Raw genomic sequence first — 19747 nt, 5'->3', positions numbered from 1 at the left:
TGGTTACATTCATTCAGGGCATATTAGGCTAATTATTTGCTTTTACTCAGCATGGGTGTCAGCGGGGTGGGGGGTGGGGAGAGACTAATCAACCAGGTCAATGCTCTTTTTTACTACACTGCAGTGGTTGATTAGTTGTCTTAGCCTTACTTTCACCACTTCAGTGCTAGTGTGGCAGGACAGCAAGTGTTGGCCTATTTGTTCCTTCCCTGATAGTCAGTGTGGCAGATAGGTGTGTCCATGGAATCAGGTGGTGGTGGGGGTTTGATGGTGTGGGGGGGTGCTGCTTTAAGAGTGGGGGAGGGTGCACTTACCCCTCCCTCCATTCTTCCCCGGCTAGCACTCCTTTCTTCCAAAGTTAATTGGGGAGGCAGCATACCTCCATGCCACCCATTGACCAGATACAACCGGAAGTATCCAATGCACCTGTGCACGCTGGGATGGGGGCATGCCCGCCATGCAGCTGTGCACATGCGCCAGCACAGGCAGGTGCATCAGATACTTCCGGTTGTATCCGGTCAACAGTGGCAACGGGGCGGTAGGGAGGTATGTTCCCTCTCCAATTAACTTTGGAAAAAAGGAGTGCTAGCAGGGGAAGAGTGGAGGGAGGGGTAAGTGCACACTCCACCGCTCTTAAAGCAGCACCCCGCCACCATGGAACTGGCAGAACCGGCTGCCTTTCAAACCAGTTCGGAGGCCCATAAAGGGCCTCCGAACCGGTTCCGTGCACATCCCTAGTTGCAGACACACGATGCCCAGTTAAGACATAATGACAAATCATAGTTTGTCATTATGTGTACAAGCTGTGGAAAGCTTTGGGTTCATGCGTCCCTCCTCTTCCTCCCTCCCCCCACATGAAAGTTTCTGGTTGTGGTTTTTAATGAACTATAGGTGGTCCTCATTATTCAAAGTCCTGGCACCCGCAGTTTTACATATTCATGGTTGGGTCACATGGACATAGTTTTTTTAGCCGCTATTTTAAAAATAGGCAAAATTTGCCAATCCGCAATCCCTGGGTGGCTGGAAATTATTTCTGATGTGCTTTCCAACGACCATTTTGCAGCATGGAGCCATTCTATGGCTCTTAAAAAAATTCCCCCAAGGATTTTCTAAAACATTCTCAAAGATTGGGTGGATTTGCAGTTTGCGGAGGGTGCTTTCTGGAGAGCTGGAGGCCTGAAGAGCAAGGTTCTTATTCCCTTTATTTCTGCTTTTTGGACCGTTTTGTAAAGATCAAGGAACCTAACCCCCCAATTCCCATTGACTCGAAGTTTCATTATTTGCAGTTTCCGTATTCGGGCCCATGGGCAAGAACTGAACCCCTATGAATAATGAGGACCACCTGTACATTGTTTTGACCAAATGCAAAAAACTTATCTTAACAAGCCAGGATATCAAACTGGGATCAATTGTAAAACCCTTATTTTTCAGTGTTAGTCAGATTGTTTTAATGCCACAATTTTATTGGCTACTCTAATTTCTTATTGTTACTGATATAATTCTATTGCTTTTATTCTTTTAAGTGCAAGCTGCACTGGATATATTTATACTGAAAGGAGGGGTATATATCAATAAAATAAAATAAAAACATAGGGAAGACTGTGAAAAAGAAAAAGCCTAAAAGAGCTTTCCCATACACTACCCATATCTACTAGAGCCTGCTTCATGTCTGGTTGTGGAACAGATTGTGGCTGGCCACAAGTGGGGATGTTGGTTGTGGATCAGACTTCTTAACTTCTTTTTGAGGGCTATATGTTGTATGTGGTTGAACGAGAAGTGGGTGGATACAACTCCTCACAATACCATCTGCTTAAGTTAAGAGTCTGGAACTGTAGGTTTTGCATTGACATACAACTTCTATCAACTTTATCAGTCTAGCTTCATGCTGATGACTTCTGAAATACGGAACTCGAGCATCGCCTATTGAGGGGGATTTCAGGGTTGAAATGAATAATCCCTGACCATGCAACATCTCTTGCATCTTTTCCTTTCATTATTTATGTATTTTTGTAATACTATATATACAAATACAACAAATATTTATATACTGCTTTTTGTGTGTGCATAGTCCCTTATAACAGATGAGAGGACAGGTCCCTGCCCCACAAGGGAGTCAACAGAGGAAAGGGAGGAGAGTAGAGGCAGAGAAAGAGGGAATTCTATATAATTATTCCATGTACATGCATTTAGGATTAGTTGCAGTAGAGTACAGGAACCAGGGGTGTGTGTCAAAGGCTTCACGGAAAAGGGACAAAGGAAGAGGAGCATCACACAGGTGATTTGGTAGGGAATTCTAGCTATAAGGGGCAGCAAGGGAGAAATGGTGAAGTAGTCTGAGGAAAAATGTATAATAAACGTAAGTGTTGCTAATTGTAGTATGGCTGCCCCATGCTCACTTTATATCATGACGACAAATGTTCCATGTTTCCCAGTTACCTTTGCCTCTTTAGCTAGTCAGAGAAGGAAATCTGTTCCATTTCCCCCAAGACCAAAGCAGGCAGTGACATTGACTCTATACACTGTATTCCTTCATTAAGAAGAGAATGTATCAGCATTCATAAATTTGATAAATAGTGATATATTATAATTAACGATCAGCCCTCATCACAAGTTCTGCAACTGTTTGTGTGCACAATTATAAACACTACTGGGAAGACCTACCCCAGCACTGACACGATCTGAAAGACTGCCTCCCCGGATCTCCACAAGGACAGTGTTTGCCTGAAGAGACAAACACTGTTCTCAAGGACATGTTCTCCCATGACTGAGAAAGCTAAGGCATCAGAGCTCTGAGTCATAAGAAGAATCTCTCCCTGAGTACAGCATTTGTCTCTTCAGAGTGGATGGGATGGGCTTTCAAATTGCATCAGCATGGGGATGGGGCTTCCTGGTAGTGCTTATACCCATGTACACCATACAGGTTACATGATGTATGGTTAAGGCTCTTAGTACATTAAACCAGTTCTTACCTGACCATAGATGAAGTCCATCAAAGCCATATGAGTATAGGTCATCACCAACACCATTGCCTCCCCATCCTTCCCCACCTCCTGGATAAGGAGCATAGCCTGATGTTGAAGCCCAGCCAACTCGTAGATGTGTAGGTTCTGCCATTAAAAATGGATCTACTTGATCAATTATTAGTTCAAAGTACCATTTCTTATACTGCGCTGAGCCTTCAGCAATTCCCAGAAATATGTTTGGCCTCATACTAAAAGAATAAAGAACAGACAGTGCGTAAAATACACCAGCGTAATACTAATTTTTTGTGTGATAGCGTACAATACTAAATTTGATATCTGATTTATGTTACGAAACCACAATAATTATCAAAAAGAACATGAATTAGATCAGGATAAAATAAGAAGACAAAATTACATACACAAATACTAGTTTGGAGCCATGTAACAAATAAGGGCACAGACAACAGCAAAATGAAGCCTTCAGAAAACAGTCATTACAATACTTATTATCAAGTTGACCCAACAGGACTGGAGTATCTAACCCAGATTCTGTCTCCAGTATTTTACCAAGGGTTGACAAATTACCCAACCCATCCTACCCAACCCATCTCCCACACAATCACTCTTTCCTCCTCCCCCCTTGCTTTTTTGAGTTTACATGACTGCTGATTGGGAGCACACCTGGCTATCCTACTGTGGCTGGGTGCTCCTCCAACCCTGTTTAAGGTTGCGAGAACAAGCTTGTCCAATAAGCAAGTGTTCCATACAGATAATCTCAACAAGGTAGAAAGAAAATGCTGTGGCGGAAACAGTTAAAAGATCCTAAAGAACAATATTGTGAACTGACAGCTAGTGCTTTCCTGTTATAGAAACCTTCCATGAGATAAAATATAACAAACAAAATACAATCTGTGTAACTGATACCTGGTCACATCATTCACCAGCCGTGTTTGCAAAAGTAGATCTCTTCGAGGAAGAAGATTGTCACAGATTAAGTTCTGATTAGAACGCACTGCTACTCCATTACAGAGACAAAGAGAGCAAAGTACATCAAGAACCTGGAAAACATTGTTAGAAGTTGGCCTTGCATGCATCCAGTTTATAACACAATATTAGCCAATTCAGACACTATGTTGTATGTTTCTGTACAAATGTGTCTGCACACATGTGTCCTTACCCATACCTTAAGCTCTTCTTCAGAGGCCCTTCTCCAGGTGCCCCTGCCAAACGAGGTGAGGCTAGTGGCTAACCGGGGAGAGGGCCTTTTCGGTGGTTGCACCCCAGTGAGGTTCGCCTGACTTCATCACTTTGTTCTTCTAGACACCAGGTAAAGACCTTTTTGTTCACACAGGCCTTTTAAATTAAGGTTTTTAAATTTGGGTTTTCAGATTTGTTCTGATTTTTAACTAATTTTAAAATGAGTTTTAACCTGTTTTGTATTGTATTTTGTATTTTCTTTCTACCTTTTTTGAACGTTATGATATAATGAGTTATGATTTAATGAGTGTTTTTATTGTATATTTTAATTCTCTGTTGTGAGCCACCCAGAGAACAATTTGTTATGCGATAGCTAACAAACAAAGTTTATTATTATTTATTATTATTACAGGTATCTGTACACATGTGCCTGTTATTGTATGAATGATACATACATTCATTTTGAAAATGAACATAGATACAGGCCCTCTCAAATGCAGGGTACAGATACGGTGTGTGTGTGTGTGTGTGTGTGTGTGTGTGTGTGTGTGTGTGTGTGTGTGTGTGAGAGAGAGAGAGAGAGAGAGAGAGAGAGAGAGAGAGAGAGAGAGAGAGAGAGGTATGTGAATAATTGTATGTGCATGAAGATCTGTAAATGCATAAACTATATCCAGACTGCACATGCATTGAATATAGTGTGTGAATAGGACTACTATTAAAAAGTTATTTCAATAGTTAAATAAAACTGGGGGAATGGGGAAAATAATTCTAAATTCAAAATATGCTGGTGCAAATTCAGAGTAATAGAATGGCTTTATTGCCATCAATAAAGCATGAGCGCAAGTGGAGGAAGTCTTGGAATGAATCTGATAGATAGCAACACAGAGCTCATTTGAGGATCTATGCTCTGGCAGTGCAGACAGCAAAGAAGCAGTTCTTCTCTGCTCGCTTTGCTTCCGCAAATTCATGTCCAGCTGAGTTGTCTAGGGTTGTGAGGTGGCTAGTTCCTGCCCCCTTTGCCTTGAATTTGAATCTGGAGCATCTGTCACTCACTGTGATACGTTTAACAACTTTTTTGCAGGTAAAATATCTTGTATTCACACTGAACTAGATTCCACAGTTACTGCAGAGTCTATCGTAAAAGTGCCCAGCAACTCCTCTTGTAGGATTGAACTGGATCATTTTCAGTGTGTTACTTCTGATCAGGTGGGCAAACTACACTGGACTGTACGCCCTACCACCTGCTCTCTTGATCCTTGCCCAACTTGGCTTATTTCATCTGATAGTCATATTATCAGAGAAATTATCTGGTAATATCATAATACTTCTCTGAGGGAGGGCAGGATGCCTCCTTGTCTCAAGGAGGCTATTATTAGACCTTATCTGAAGAAACCTGCATTGGATCCCTTGGAGTTAGCTAATTATAGACTCGTCTCTAACCTTCCTTGGTTGGGTAAGGTGATTGAGTGAGTGGTTGCTTCTCAGCTCCAGGCAGTTTTGGATGACACAGACTATTTAGATCATTTCCAGACTGCCTTTCAGGTGGGCTATGGGGTTGAGACTGCCTTGGTTGGCCTGATGGATGATCTCCAATTGGCGATAGACAGAGGGAGTGTGACTCTGCTGATCCTTTTGGATCTCTCAGCGGCTTTCGATACTATTGACCATGGTATCTTGCTGGGTCGCTTGAGGGAGGTGGGATTGGGTGGCACTGTTTTACAGTGGTTCCGCTCCTACCTCTCTGGCAGATTCCAGATGGTATCGCTTGGAGACTATTGCTCTGAAAAGCAAGAGCTGAAGTGTGGGGTTCCACAAGGCTCCATACTGTCTCTAATGCTTTTTAACATCTACATGAAACTGCTGGGAGATATCGTCAGTAGTCATGTGCACGGACCGGTTCGGAGCCCATTCTAAAGGCCTCCAGACCGGTCCGGACATGAGGTGGTTTTGGTTCGGGTGGGGGGTTCCAATTTAAAAAGGGGGAGCTTTACTCACCCCTTCCAGTAAAGAAACGTATTTCATGTAGTAATTGGGCGGCAGGGTGCCGCCCGCTTCAATCTCCGGCTGCTGCGTGGGCTCCTCCTTCATAGACATAATCGGGCGGCAGAATCGCTCCAAGTCCCTGCCGCCCGCCCTCTTCATGCTAAGCAAGCCCCCCTCGGCTGGCGGCCGCCCCCTGTGACTATCAAGGGGTTCCCCCCTTCCCTCCGCCCCCTTCCTGACAAATGGCCCCCCATTACAGGAGGACGACAGGAGAACTCCCTGCCGTCCCCCTTCTCCTTTGCCGGCTGGGCTGCAAATGGCTCCTAGGAAGCCTTTCGTGCGCGTGCGCGAAAGGCTTCCTAAAAGCCACTTGCAGCCCAGCCGGCAAAGCAAACTGATGGCAGGGAGTTCCGGGTGGCGGGAGAACTCCCTGCCGTCCGCTTGCTTTGCCGGCTGGGCTGCAAATGGCTTCTAGGAAGCCTTTTGCGCACGTGCGCAAAAGGCTTCCTAGGAGCCATTTGCAGCCCAGCCGGCAAAGGAGAAGGGGGACGGCAGGGAGTTCTCCTGCCATCCTCCTGTAATGGGGGGCCATTTGTCAGGAAGGGGGCGGAGGGGAGGTTGGAACCCCTTGATAGTCACAGGGGGCGGCCGCCAGCCGAGGGGGGCTTGCTTAGCATGAAGAGGGCGGGCGGCAGGGACTTGGAGCGATTCTGCCGCCCGATTATGTCTATGAAGGCGGAGCCCACGCAGCAGCCGGAGATTGAAGCGGGCGGCACCCTGCCGCCCAATTACTACATAAAATACGTTTCTTTACTGGAAGGGGTGAGTAAAGCTCCCCCTTTTAAAGTTGGAACCCCCCACCCCAGTGCCGGACCGGTTCCGTGCACACCCCTAATCGTCAGGAAGTTTGGTCTGGGATGCTATCAATATGCTGATGACACCCGGATCTATTTTTCCATACCAACTTCATCAGCAAATGGCATGACCCCCCGCCACAAGTGCCTGCCTGGAAGCGATATTGGGCTGGATGAGGGATAACAGGCTGAAGTTAAATCCAAGCAAGACGGAGGTACTGTATGTAGGGGGTCGGGATCCAAGAGATGGTTTAGATCTGCCTGTTCTGGATGGGGTTACACTCCCCCTAAAAGACCAGGTTCATAGTCTGGGAGTGCTCCTGGATCCCAAACTCTCCCTGGTCTCTCAGATTGAGGCTGTGGCCAGGAGTGCTTTTTATCAGCTTTGGCTGATATGCCAGATACGTCCATTCTTGGAGATTAATGACCTTAAAACAGTAGTACATATGCTGGTAACCTCTAGGCTAGACTACTGTAATGCACTCTACGTGGGGCTGCCTTTGTATGTAGTTCAGAAACTACAATTGGTGCAGAATGCGACAGCCAGACTGGTCTCTGGGTTTACCCGAAGGGACCATATAACACCAATGATAAAAGGACTATACTGGCTGCCGATAGGTTTCCAAATGAAATACAGAGTGCTAGTTATTATCTATAAGGCCCTTAATGGCTTAGGTCCAGGGTATTTAAGAGAGTGCCTTTTCTGTCGTGAACCCTGTCACCTGTTAAGATCATCTAGAGAGGTCCCCAACTACGGGTGCCACAAACCCGTTTGGTGGCAACTCGGGACCGGGCCTTTTCTGTGGCTGCCCGAGGCTTTGGAATGCACTCCCTGCTGAAATAAGAGCATCTCCTTCTCTGTTTGCTTTTAGGAGGACCCTGAAGATGCACCTGTTTTCCCAGGCCTTCAACTGAGATGGCATTTTAAAATTTTAATGTGTTTTTAACATGTTTTTATCTATAATTTTTATCTTTTTATGAATTTTAAATGTGTTTATATTGTATGTTTTAATTCTGTAAACTGCCTAGAGATTTTTATACTAGGCAGTATATAAATTCAACAAACAAACAAACAAATAAATAACAAAAAAAATGACTAAAACCCCTCGAACCGTGCACTCACAGACTTGATCTTTGGGGGGAGGGCTGCCATTTAATTATATTCCCTTTTAGTCTGAAAGAGTGCTGCACACCTAGTTTTTTGTTTGGATCGCTACACTCAGCACTCAGAACTACATGGCTTGTTCCTGCTTTCCACACAGAAGGTCTCAGGGTCAGTCCCTGGAATCTCCAGGTACAGTTGGGAAAGGCACCTGTTTGAAAACCTGGAGTGCCATTGCCAGTCACTGCAGACCATATCAAGCTGGATGGACCAATGGTCTGATTCACTATAAGACAGCTTACAGTACTATGTATCTATGCTTGTTGCAAAATAACTACTGCTATATCCTATGCAAGGCAAACGAGACTGTCCAATTGTACTTAAACTGCTTTACAAAGAAAAACCCTAAACAAATTGACTCCTCCTCTCATGTTTTTGTCAGTTCAGATCTAACACAGATAGAACTAAACCTACAGATCTTAGAGATCATGCTAGGGCCTGTTGGTGAACTTGCCATTTCCCCCTGACTTTTGGGACAGTCCTTATGTGACACTCTGTTAGAGATGTGCACAAATCAATTTTTTTATTTGATTTGTGCCCAAAACAAATCACTCCTGATTTATTTCGTATCCAAATCTACCCCCTCCAAATCACCCCAGATTTGATTTGTATTTGCTTTGCTTTGATTCAGATTCAGATTGATTCAGACCACTTAACAAGGTCCTAGGGGCACCACATTTGGGTGGTGGGTAGGTCCCCATGGGTGCCACCTACCACCCAGATTGCAAGGCAGTGGGACCCTTGGTTGATTTTTAATGAATTATTTTCATTTTAACTGATTTTGAACATTTCCGCCATAGGAAACAATGAGGATTCAAAGTTACCATATCCTAACCCTAAAATGGATCCCCAGCTTTCATGAAAAGAAAAGAAAAGAAAAGAAAAAAGCTAAGCTCTAGCCCTTGTAGAGTTGGAGTTATGGAGCAAATTGTGCAGTCGTTATTTTTCAAGTGTTTGGATTCTTTGGTGTATAATAACATTTCCTCATATTGAATCCCTGTGAGGATTCATTACACACCTTCCTTCTTCTGTTCATTTTGACTGTCACTGGACAGTGCCAACTGTCAACTGCCATGTGCCAACTACACCCCCCCACCACCTGCAAGGTAGTGGGGTACTCATCTTAATTTTTAGCAATATTGAAATGTTTAGATTCTTTGATGTCTAATAACCTTTCCTCATAATGAATCCCTATGATGATTCATTATACTCCTTCGTTTCTTCTGTTCATTTTGACTATCATTGGACTTTGCCAATTGTCAACTGCCATGTGTCAACAACACCCACCCCACCCCTCACACAGGGGTACTCAGTTTATTTTTTAGGTATTTTTGAAGTGTTTCGATTCTTTGGTGTCTTCATTACACACCTTCATTTCTTCTGTTTATTCTGACTGCTTTGTGGGTGGGGGTGGAGAATTAGTGGCATCCCATGTTCCATCTACCCCACAACCCACTGGGTACTCAGTTTACATTTTAGGAATTTTTGAGGTGTTTAGACACTTTGGTGTGTAATGAATCCTCATAGGGATTCATTATGAGGAAAGGTTATTAGACACCAAAGAGCCTAAACACTTTTTAAAAAATCCTAGGGCATAAACTGAGTAGTACCCCACTGCCTTGTGGGTGGGAGTGGGTTGTAGTTGGCACATGGCAGTTAAGAGCTGGCACTGTCAAAAAGACAGTCAAAATGAATAGAAGAAATGAAAGTTTGTAATGAATCCTCATAGGGATTCATTGAGGGAAAGATACTATACACCAAAGAATCCAAACACTTGAAAAATAGTGACCACACATATTGCTCCATAACTCCACTTCTACAAGGACTAGAGCTTAGCTTTATTTTTTAAGTGAAAGCTGAGAATCAATAGGAGGGAGCCGAATCTTGAATTGCCTTGAATTGAATCAGGCATGGTTCTATTTGTACCTGAATCTAGCCAATGGACCACAGGGGTGATTTGTTTTGTCTCTAAATCACCCGAATCAGCTTGATTCGGGTGCAAATCAATGTGTACCCGAATCAATTTGCACATCCCTACACTCTGTGCCATTTTGGGATTTTCCTCAGTACCAGAATTGATTAATGCTGCTGCCCAGGTGCATGGGATGGACCAAGCTCTATACATCAGAGCAGTGAAATGAGTTTCCTCTTACATTAGTACAAGGAATTTTGGCTATGATCTCACTATAGTATATTGATGTTATTGCTACACACAACAGACCACAGAGCCGGGTTCTTAAGCATTTTAAATAGCACCCAATGGTTAGTCACACACAAAAAGCTGTGTCATGTGATAAACTGAGCCTATATTGGCTGTACAGGAAAGCCTCAGTATTCACAGGAGGTTCTGGGTGAGTGCCGCAGTCAGATACTGGAACCGTGAATACCAAGGCATTGGGGCAATAGAAATCTGGGGTTTTGGTTCCAAAGGGCAAGGAAATGGGCTAAGAACGGGCTAAAATGGGTGAAAAATGAAACAAAAAATGCAAAATAGAGTGCCCTACCATGCTCCACGCGTTCCAGCAATGCCCCGCAAGAGGAAAAAAAAATTGGCCAAAAATTGTGAGGTTTGTGGTTTTTTTGTTTTTGTTTTTAAAGGGCCATAAAATGGCTCCTGATCAGTGGCAAACTCAAAATGATGGCCAGAAATGACCTGTGAAGTCATTCCCGGTCACCCCCAACTCGCAGATATGGGGATTTTAACCCTTTCCTACCATTTTTAGAAATCGTGTATACCAGGGTAGTCTCATGAGAAACCAATACACAGGACAGGAAGCCACAGTCCAGACGGAACATGGTGAAACAGATTGGTACCAGATCGGCAAAAGAGTAAGACAAGGCTGTCTACTTTCTCCTTATTTATTCAACTTATATGGTGAACACATACTGAGAGAAGCTGGATTGGAAGAAGATGAGTGAGGTTTTAAAGTTGGAGAAAGAAACATCAACAACCTGTGCTACGCTGATGATACCATTCTGGTAGCTGAGAATGAGGATGATCTGAAAGATCTAGTAATGAAAGTCAAGGAGCACAGTGAAAAAATGGGACTATGACTAAATGTAAAGAAGATTAGACAGCAGGTACAGCAACCAGACTCAAAATTGATAATGAATACAGTGAAATAGTGGATAGCTTCTGCCTTTTAGGATCAACTATCAACAGTAAAAGATCCAGCAGTCAAGAAATATGCCGCAGACTAGAACTAGATTGGGTTGCAATGGCCTTGGAAAGGATTTTTAGATGCTGTAGCGTGTCTATACCTACAAAGATTAGAATGGTTTGGACAATGGTTTTCCCCATGACATTCTATGGATGTGAAAGCTGGACTTTGAAGAAGCAAGACAGCAAAAGTATTGATGTTTTTGAACTTTGGTGCTGGAGAAGACTTTTGAGGATACCATGGATAGCCAGGAAAACAAACAAATGGATCATAAAACAAATCAATCCAGAATTTTCACTCGAGGCACAAATGACCAGGCTCAAACTATCATACTTCAGACACAATTACATGAAAACCCAGCTCCCTTGAGAAGTCCATAATGCTGGGGAAAGTTGAAAGAAAGAGAAGAAGAGGATGACCAGCAGCAAGGTGGATGGACTCGATTACAACAGCAATGAATGCACCACTGAGAGACCTTAAAGGCCAAGTTGAGGACAGATCATCCTAGAGAGAATCTATCTGTGTGGTTGCTAAGAATCAACAACAACATGATAGCACTTAATCAATCAGTACTAATGTAGGTGGCTATTACCCTGTGTTTATCGAGGTCCTCCTGTATATTCCATTCAGCCATGAAACTCATTGGGCGACTATGGGCCAGTCACTTGTCTCTCAGCCTAACCTACCTCACAGGGTTGTTCTGAGGATAAACATAAACCATGTACACCACTTTGGGCTCCTAGGAGGAAAACAGGATATAAATGTAATAAATAAATAAATAAATACATAAATAAAATATTGGTCTGCTTGGCATTCTAGCTTCCATTGTTCCCAGAGAAAAAAATTGTTATGGTGCAGCTAACAAGTTGGTTGTTGTTGTTGTTGTTGTTAATGCCATTTTAAAGAATCAGTCCAGCAATTAAGTTTTATGAGTTTTCTGTTTCTGGTATATACCTGCTACACATTTCCCCCTGACCAGTTTGTGTGTATTGTTTCCTGTTCCCATGTTTTCTTCATTTAAATACAAACCTGCCTTGTCACTAGGCAGTGTTGTAGTTGCCTAGTATGGGTTGCATGACATCTTTTATGACTTACCCTTCCCTGCCTGGAAAATGCCTCTGGGACACATATTGTCGGAGTCAGTAGAATGTGTTGGTAAGTTTTCATTATTAAAGAGCAGGACTCTAGTGCCTGGAAGATCCAGTGTCTGGAAGATCCAGAGTCAAAATTTGTTAGGAAATCACCTACCATAGGTTAATAGGTTAATTTGATTTCCTGGTTTCTGCTTTGTTTTGTTCTCTGGCTAATGTGCTCATGAAACTCCCACATCTCAGAATCCAGATTTAGAAAATTAACATTTAACTCTTAGAATCTTATATTTACAAGCTTTGTGTTTTTCTATTATTTTAGGACAAAGAAAAGCTGCTTTTCAATCACTTTTAGAAATACTTTATTTATTTTTGAGTAACTACTGAATCAGATTTCATAATCAAGAAACCTAATTTTAATCTATTGTATAATGTGGCTTTCAGGGATGTAGCTATAATTGAGCAGATGGGTTCAAAGAACCCGGGCCCCCAAGCTCCAGAGGGACCCACCCCCCCAGCTCCACTCCTTCATATTTTCTTCATTAACTCTCTCACTCTGATGGGCCTCCAGGGAGAGGTGTGGACACGGGCCCCCTCTCCCCTAGCTACACCCATGGTGCCTTTCAATTACACTATTTATGTCTATCCATGATTGAGCTTGAACAGAGAATTCAGATTTATAAGAGAATCAAAGGCATCTTGAAATGCCAGAACACTAAAGGAAAGTCTTTTTGAGGCCCTGGCCAGGAGCAATTCCAAATTTTGAGATTTTAGGATCTATTTGTTTTTTATCCAGGACCCAGCTGAAGGGGCAAGGCACAAAGGGCACTTACAATGGCTGGTGTGTGTGTGTGTGTGTGTGTGTATATACACATGAACCATGTACATGTGCCATTTGTATACATGGTGGCATGGGCACAGCGTCCATTGGACAATCAGGGACAAATGTCTCCAAGGGGCCCCCAAACAGACCACCCCGCTGCCCCTGCCCCACTGCACCACGCCCCTGCCCTGCCACCCCTGCTCCACCACTTCTTATCTTTGCCCCTGTGCGGCAGTGGCAGGTGCTGTGGCTAGACGGGCCTCTCCAGCTGGCTGGCGTACCTCTTTTTCTCTTGCCAGCTGGCTGGCCAAACTGCATGCCTGAACAGTTTGACTATGGAAGTCACATGTCCATGACATCACGGGGATGCAATGTCCATAGTCGAACTGCGTAAGCATGTAGTTCAGCTGGCCAGCCAGCCAGCGCGAGAGAGGAATGCTGGCCGGCCAGAGAGGCCCAGCCACAGCACCATCATGGGGGCAAACATAAGAAGTGGCGGCGGGGCAAGGGTGGTGGTGGGGCAAGGGCAGTGGCGCAGGGCAGGGGTGAGGGGAGATGTTTGTTGGCCGCTCCTTGCATCTGATGTCAGATGCAGGGGGCGTGGCTTGGGAAGTGCCCCCTACAAAGATTTTGGCCCTGGGCTCCTGGGGGTTTCGCTATGCCCCTGCATGGTGGTTTGTTAGACCCTGTGAGCTCACAATCTAAAATTGACATGTTTGAGGAAACGGTAAGACAAGTGGAAGCAGGGATAAAGTGAAGAATAATATGCAATTATTTCATGTACATGTTTCTAGGCATAGTTTCACTTTACTTTGCATAGTTTATCCCACAAGGTGTAAGGATCTGCCCTGACGCCGTTTCTGGGGAATCCTCGGAGGAGGACCCCAGCATGTCCCAAGGGGTGTCTTTAGCAGAGGACTCTGACATAGTCCCTGCAGAAACCCAGACAAAGGAGGACCCCAGCCTGACCCAGGAAGAACCCCAGCCTGAAGAGGAGGATCCCAACAGGGCCCTTGAGGAAGACCCTAGCCCCCACACGGAGACTCAAACTGAGGAGAATGCCAATAGAGCCCCAATCAAGACCCCTCTGAGCCATGACACTGAGGATCCCCAGCCATCTGTCTCCTGGGGTTTCTCACCATCTTCAGACCTCCGGGGGACCATGGTGAGTCCAATGGAGAGGTGCTAACCAGCCCCCAGGAGCACCATCGCTGCTGAGCCCACCTGCAGGAGCAGTGAACAAGTGCTTGCCTGGCAGAATGGCAACGTTTGCTAGGAAATGTCCTCCTCGGGAGTAGGAAGTCTATGCAGGAGGAATCTCACGACCAGCTCCAGCTTTAGTGCCTAACAAGCTAGAGACCAGCTATCAGCTGGAATCCTTTACAAACCTCCTAGAGTTTCAAAATAGCTGCTGGTACAACAGCTCTGCTTATTGTATTCTCCAGCTCCCAAATACCAGTCTCCTGGACCCAGTTACCAACCCCACTGCTGAACTATGTTCCAGTCTCTTTCCCCTTGAACCAGCCTCACATTTTTTTGCCCTCAACTGAGCCTGTCCACCTACCAGCCCAGCAAGCCTGCCTGCATTTGCTCTAGCCTGGTGAGTGTACACCCACACTCATGGAGGCTACGAGGAGGGATTATAAATTCCTGAGGCTGGCTCCTGATTTGTTAATTGCAATTAGCAGGGAGCCAGAATTATATCTGCACAGGTACAATATTGGCTTTTAGTAAACTAGAAAAGGAACTACTTCTGAGGAGCTATATTTAGAATAAAGAGACAAAATTCTATATTCACACATCTTTACTGTTTGCAAAGTACCAAATTTTCATTGTTTACTTCCTTTTGCTACAGGGTGATGCTATTTGTTTTGTCTTTACGTTATTCAACATATTAATGACTCATCCTGTATTTGTCAAGCATACCTTATGGTTGCGTCCATGCTTATCCAGCAATGAGATGACAGATTTGATATGGCCTTCTTCTATCAGATTTAAAGCCTCTGGGCTTTCAATCAAGATGCAGTGCAACACTTCCAAAATACCTGTATGAAAGCCACAGGCACAGAGATCATTTTGGCATTAAAGAACAGGGTGTACAGAGAACATCATTCCAAAACTTTTAGAAAGGAACATCTTAAGGGAAAGAAAAGACAATATCTTCAGATTATTTGTCTATTATATCTCTAACCTACACAGAATGAAGCCACCTGCAACAGGCTGCAAGGTCTTCAAGATACACTTATTTACTTTAGGTCTGGATTTTCAATCTATCTAGACCAAATGTAAAATATGGTTAATATGTATATTCTTCAAATATGTATATGTTGGCTCTAATAGAAAATAACAAACTCATCAACAAGGGGCCATGTTTCAATGAGGGCCATTATGAGTGGGGGTGGATCTTTACTTTGATATGAAGTCCTACACCTAAACGGCTATGAATCTTGACCTCTTGCAAATTAGTCAGAATACTAAAATAGCTACAACCAAAGTGCATAGCCTGGCAATTTAAATGTTTATTTTAAGTAATATCTTATCAAAACCTACACACATTCATCTTTTCTAGGCAGAATTGTCAATAAAATGATGAATCTTTAGTGCAAATGAAATCTACACCTTTTAATATAATGAGACTCTTTCCTAGTATTGCCAGAGACTTCAAGAATAATCTATATATTGATTTCTCCTGGGTATGCCTTTGAATGGCCGCGGAGGCGAGGCAAGGCGGTGGGCCTGGCCGCGGAGGCGGCACTCGGCCCAGCAGCCTGGGCCTGTCCCTGCCCGGAGACTGGGGCAGAAGCTGGAGGTGGGGGTTGAGGTCGCCCGCCCCAAAGAGGCCAGCTGCAGAGGCTAGCAAGCAGCAGCAGCAGGCCCGGTGGGCCACAGAGGCGGCACATGGCACGGCGGGCCCAGCCACAAAGGCGGCACTCAGCCCAGCGGCAGGACAGGCCGTGGAGGTGCTGGGCCTGGCCGTGGAGGCAGTTCTCAGCCAGGAGGCAGCGGGACCCGCTGTGCCGAGGGCAGGCGTCCGTGGGATGCTGGGGTAGGAGGGAACCGGGCAGCAGGACTTCCCTGTTTGCCACCTGGAAGGAGGAGCGGCGGCAGCGGGGCCCTTTTTGGCTGGCCGCCACCCAGTAAGGAGAGTAAAATGGGGAGAAGGGAAGGGGGAAGAGAGAGGGGGAGGAGGAGAGGGGGGAGGACAAGAGAGCAGGAGGCGGGGGAGGGCAAGAGAGTGGGGAAGAGGGGAGGGGGAGGGCAAGAGGGGGGCAGGGGAGGGTAAGTGAGCAGGGGTAGGGGAGGGCAAGAGAGGGGGGGAAGGAGGGCAAGAGAGCAGGGGGAGGGCAAGAGAGCATGGGGCGGGGGGAAGGGGAGGGCAAGAGAGAATGGGGGAGGGGAAGGCAAGAGACAGTGGGGCAGGGGGGAGGGCAAGGGGGAGGGGGAGGTTAAGAGAGTGGGGGAGGACAAGAGAGAGTGGGGCAGGAGAGAGGGCAAGAAAGAGGGGCAGGGGGAGAGGGGAAGGGCAGGAGAGAGGAGCAGGGGGAGGGGGACGGTGGGCAAGAGAGAGTGGGGCAAAGGGGAGATGGGGAGGGCAGAAGAGAGGAGCAGGGGGAGGGGGAGGGAGAGCAGGAGAGATTGGGGCAGGAGGGTGAGAGAGAGGGGAGGGAGGGTAAGGAAGAGTGGGTTGGGAGTGAGGGGAGGGCGTAGCAGAATGGGGCAGGAGGGAGGGGAAGAGGGGTAAGAGTGTGGGGCAGAAGGGAGGGAGGGAGAGAGTGGGGCAGGAGGGAGGGGGGAACAGCTGGCCCCAAAGAGCACACAGATGCTCTGTGCAGGTTGGCTAGTTCACTGACAAATCACAGTTGAGAAGCTATCTCCAGAAATGAATACATACCATAAGAGCATCTTATTAAGTTGTCCCAAAGCAAGTAAATATGGCAGTGTCCTCTCCTCTAAAAGTCCGGTCATTTTAGCTCAATTTTTAGCAAATAAGGGGGGGGGGCGAAATCCCAAAGATATTAAAATCACCACAGATGTTGAGGACACTGCTGTAACACACTAAAGGTCGTGATCATTATGACTTGAGCTTTAGTTGCCTTCTTGGGAAAATGGCCGCCAAAAATCATTTTTCACATCTCACTCAAACAGCTCCTCCGGGAAAATATAACATATGAAAATTGTAGAGCATCAAATTTTCTATTAAAATGTGGTGTTCAATTTGGATATCAACCAACAGCTTTGCCGTAAAGTGAAGTTTTCCGTTGAACGCTACTTCATGGTGACTGCGCCATCCCTGTTTTTTGTCTGTAGCTCACTCAAACATTTCCTGCAAAACTGAACTTAAATATAATTAAGAAACATGAAATGTATTGTAAGTCACATGTGGGGTCCTCCCCGCTTCTTTTTTGCTATGCCATTCAAGGAACGCACGGAGGGCAGAGTGCATGCAGTTCATGAAACATGTGCCCTACATGCTCATTTCCACACCATTGAAAAGGTAGAGTTCCAGTGCTTTAAAAAAACCCAGAATCCCTATTAGACCTAACCCACAAGCTGCAATTTACTACTACTACTACTACTACTATTACTACTACATTTATATACTGCTTGTCAACCAAAATTCTCAAAACAGTTTACATAGAAAAATAAATAATACATCAAGAAGATGGTCCCCTGTCCCTAAAGGGCTCACAATCGAAAAAGAAACATAAGGCAGATACTAGCAACAACCACTGGAAGGATGCTGTGCTGGGGTTGGATAGGGTCAGTTGCTCTCCTCCTGCTATACAAAGAGAATCACCACTTTGAAAGATGCCTCTTTGCTTAGCTATCAGGGGTAGAAAAAAACTTATTTCTTCACAGCTTGTTTTGTACTGGGAGCATGCAATTCATAACTTTTCTCAGGGACATCACCATCTAAATCAGAATGTTGAAAGTCAGTAGCAATGTTGAACTTCCCTTCTTCATTTTTATCTTCCAGTGACTGAAGATGTGTGGTTGTGTCATTCTGGTCAATATCATCTTCACTTGCTTCAGGAAAATCTGGTGGGTTTGTGTTAAGCCTAAGGTATGACTGCCTATTAGGGATGTGCACGAATCAATTTTTTAAAATCACCCCTGATTTCTGTGTCTGAATCTGTCCCCCTGAATCACCCCAGATTTGATTTGGATGTGGATCAATTTGGACCACTTATAAAGGTCCTAGGGACACCAAATTTGGGTAGTGGGTAGGTCCCCATGGGTGCCACCTACCATCCAAATTTCAAGGTAGAGGGACACTTGATTGATATTTAATTATTTATTTACATTTTTACTAATTTTTATATTTCTGCCATAGGAAATAATGGGGATTCAAACTATCCTAACCCTAACATGGATCCCCAGCTTTTAATTAATTTATTTTTTTAAAGCTAAGCTCTAGTCCTTGTAGAAGGGTAGTTAAGGAGCAAAATGTGCAGTCACTATTTTTCAAATGTTTGGATTCCTTGGTGTCTAATCATATTTCCTCATAATGAATCCCTATAAGGATTCATTGCACACCTCAATTTCTTCTATTCATTTTGACTGTCATTGGACAGTGCCAACTGTCAACTGCCATGTGCCAACTACACCACACACACACACACACACACACACACACACACACACCCCACACACACACACATACCCCTGCAAGGCAGTGGGTTACTCAGTTTATTTTTTAGGAATATTGAAGTGCTTAGATTATTTGGTGTCTAATAACCTTTCCTCACAATGAATTCCAATGAGGATTCATTATACTCTTTAATTTCTTCTGTTCATTTTGACTGTCATTGGACAGTGCCAAGTGTCAAAACACATTTTGCTCCACAACTCCATTTCTATAAGGGTTTGAGCTTAGCTTTAAAAAAAAAATGAAATGAAAAAATGAATCTGGGGGAATTAATAGGAGGAATCTGAATCTTGAATCTATTCGAATCTGGCACAATTAGATTTGGACTCAAATCTACCCAAAGGACCACAGGGGCGATTTGTTCTGTCTCCAAATAGTCCGAATCAGCTAGATTTGGGTACAAATCAATTTGTACCTAAATCAATTAGCACATCTCTACTGTCCATGGCATTGGCCACAAACTGTGAAACATTGTAATCCAGTTTTTCTACAGCCACAACATGGCCCAAATCCTTCAAGCAATTACATGCAAATAATTGCAGGAGTGTGTCTGGGGTGGGTGGCTTTAGAATTGGAATGGGAGTAATGTTGGTGGCTGATGGTTTCCAACCCCCCAAATTCATGAAAACTAGAAAAGGAGGATGAGCTGTGAACCACTGAACAAGTTTCTAAATGCCTGCATCATCTTTGGCTATGCTCGATTCCCTCGTATCAACATGATGTTCCATAGTACCAAAGTTTACACCAAGGAAACCTTCTAAACCACATACATTATGAGCAGTAGGCATTCCCAGAATCCACCTATTCAACACACTTTCTGACATTCCTCTTCCATGAGTAAGTCCTCCTGACGTTTTCATAGAATG

At 44.6% G+C, this 19747-nt stretch overlaps 1 protein-coding gene across 21 annotated transcripts in view; it reads right to left on the bottom strand.

The window, feature by feature from the left end:
- The window catches only part of RYR3 (ryanodine receptor 3), a 644727-nt gene that overhangs the window by 402701 nt on the left and 222279 nt on the right, over nt 1-19747 (bottom strand). For all 21 annotated transcript variants that reach the window (XM_053280309.1, XM_053280347.1, XM_053280383.1 and 18 more), the window contains 3 exons: nt 15158-15276; nt 3888-4021; nt 2970-3211 (listed from right to left, as the gene is read on the bottom strand). In XM_053280309.1, the coding sequence (XP_053136284.1) occupies nt 2970-3211; nt 3888-4021; nt 15158-15276 (495 nt within the window). The remainder of the gene's footprint in view (nt 1-2969; nt 3212-3887; nt 4022-15157; nt 15277-19747) is intronic.

The sequence above is a fragment of the Hemicordylus capensis genome, chromosome 1 (genome assembly GCF_027244095.1).
Source record: "Hemicordylus capensis ecotype Gifberg chromosome 1, rHemCap1.1.pri, whole genome shotgun sequence".
Taxonomy (NCBI): domain Eukaryota; kingdom Metazoa; phylum Chordata; class Lepidosauria; order Squamata; family Cordylidae; genus Hemicordylus; species Hemicordylus capensis.
Note: the sequence above shows the minus strand (reverse complement) of the source record. Positions and strands in the feature narration are given on the sequence as shown.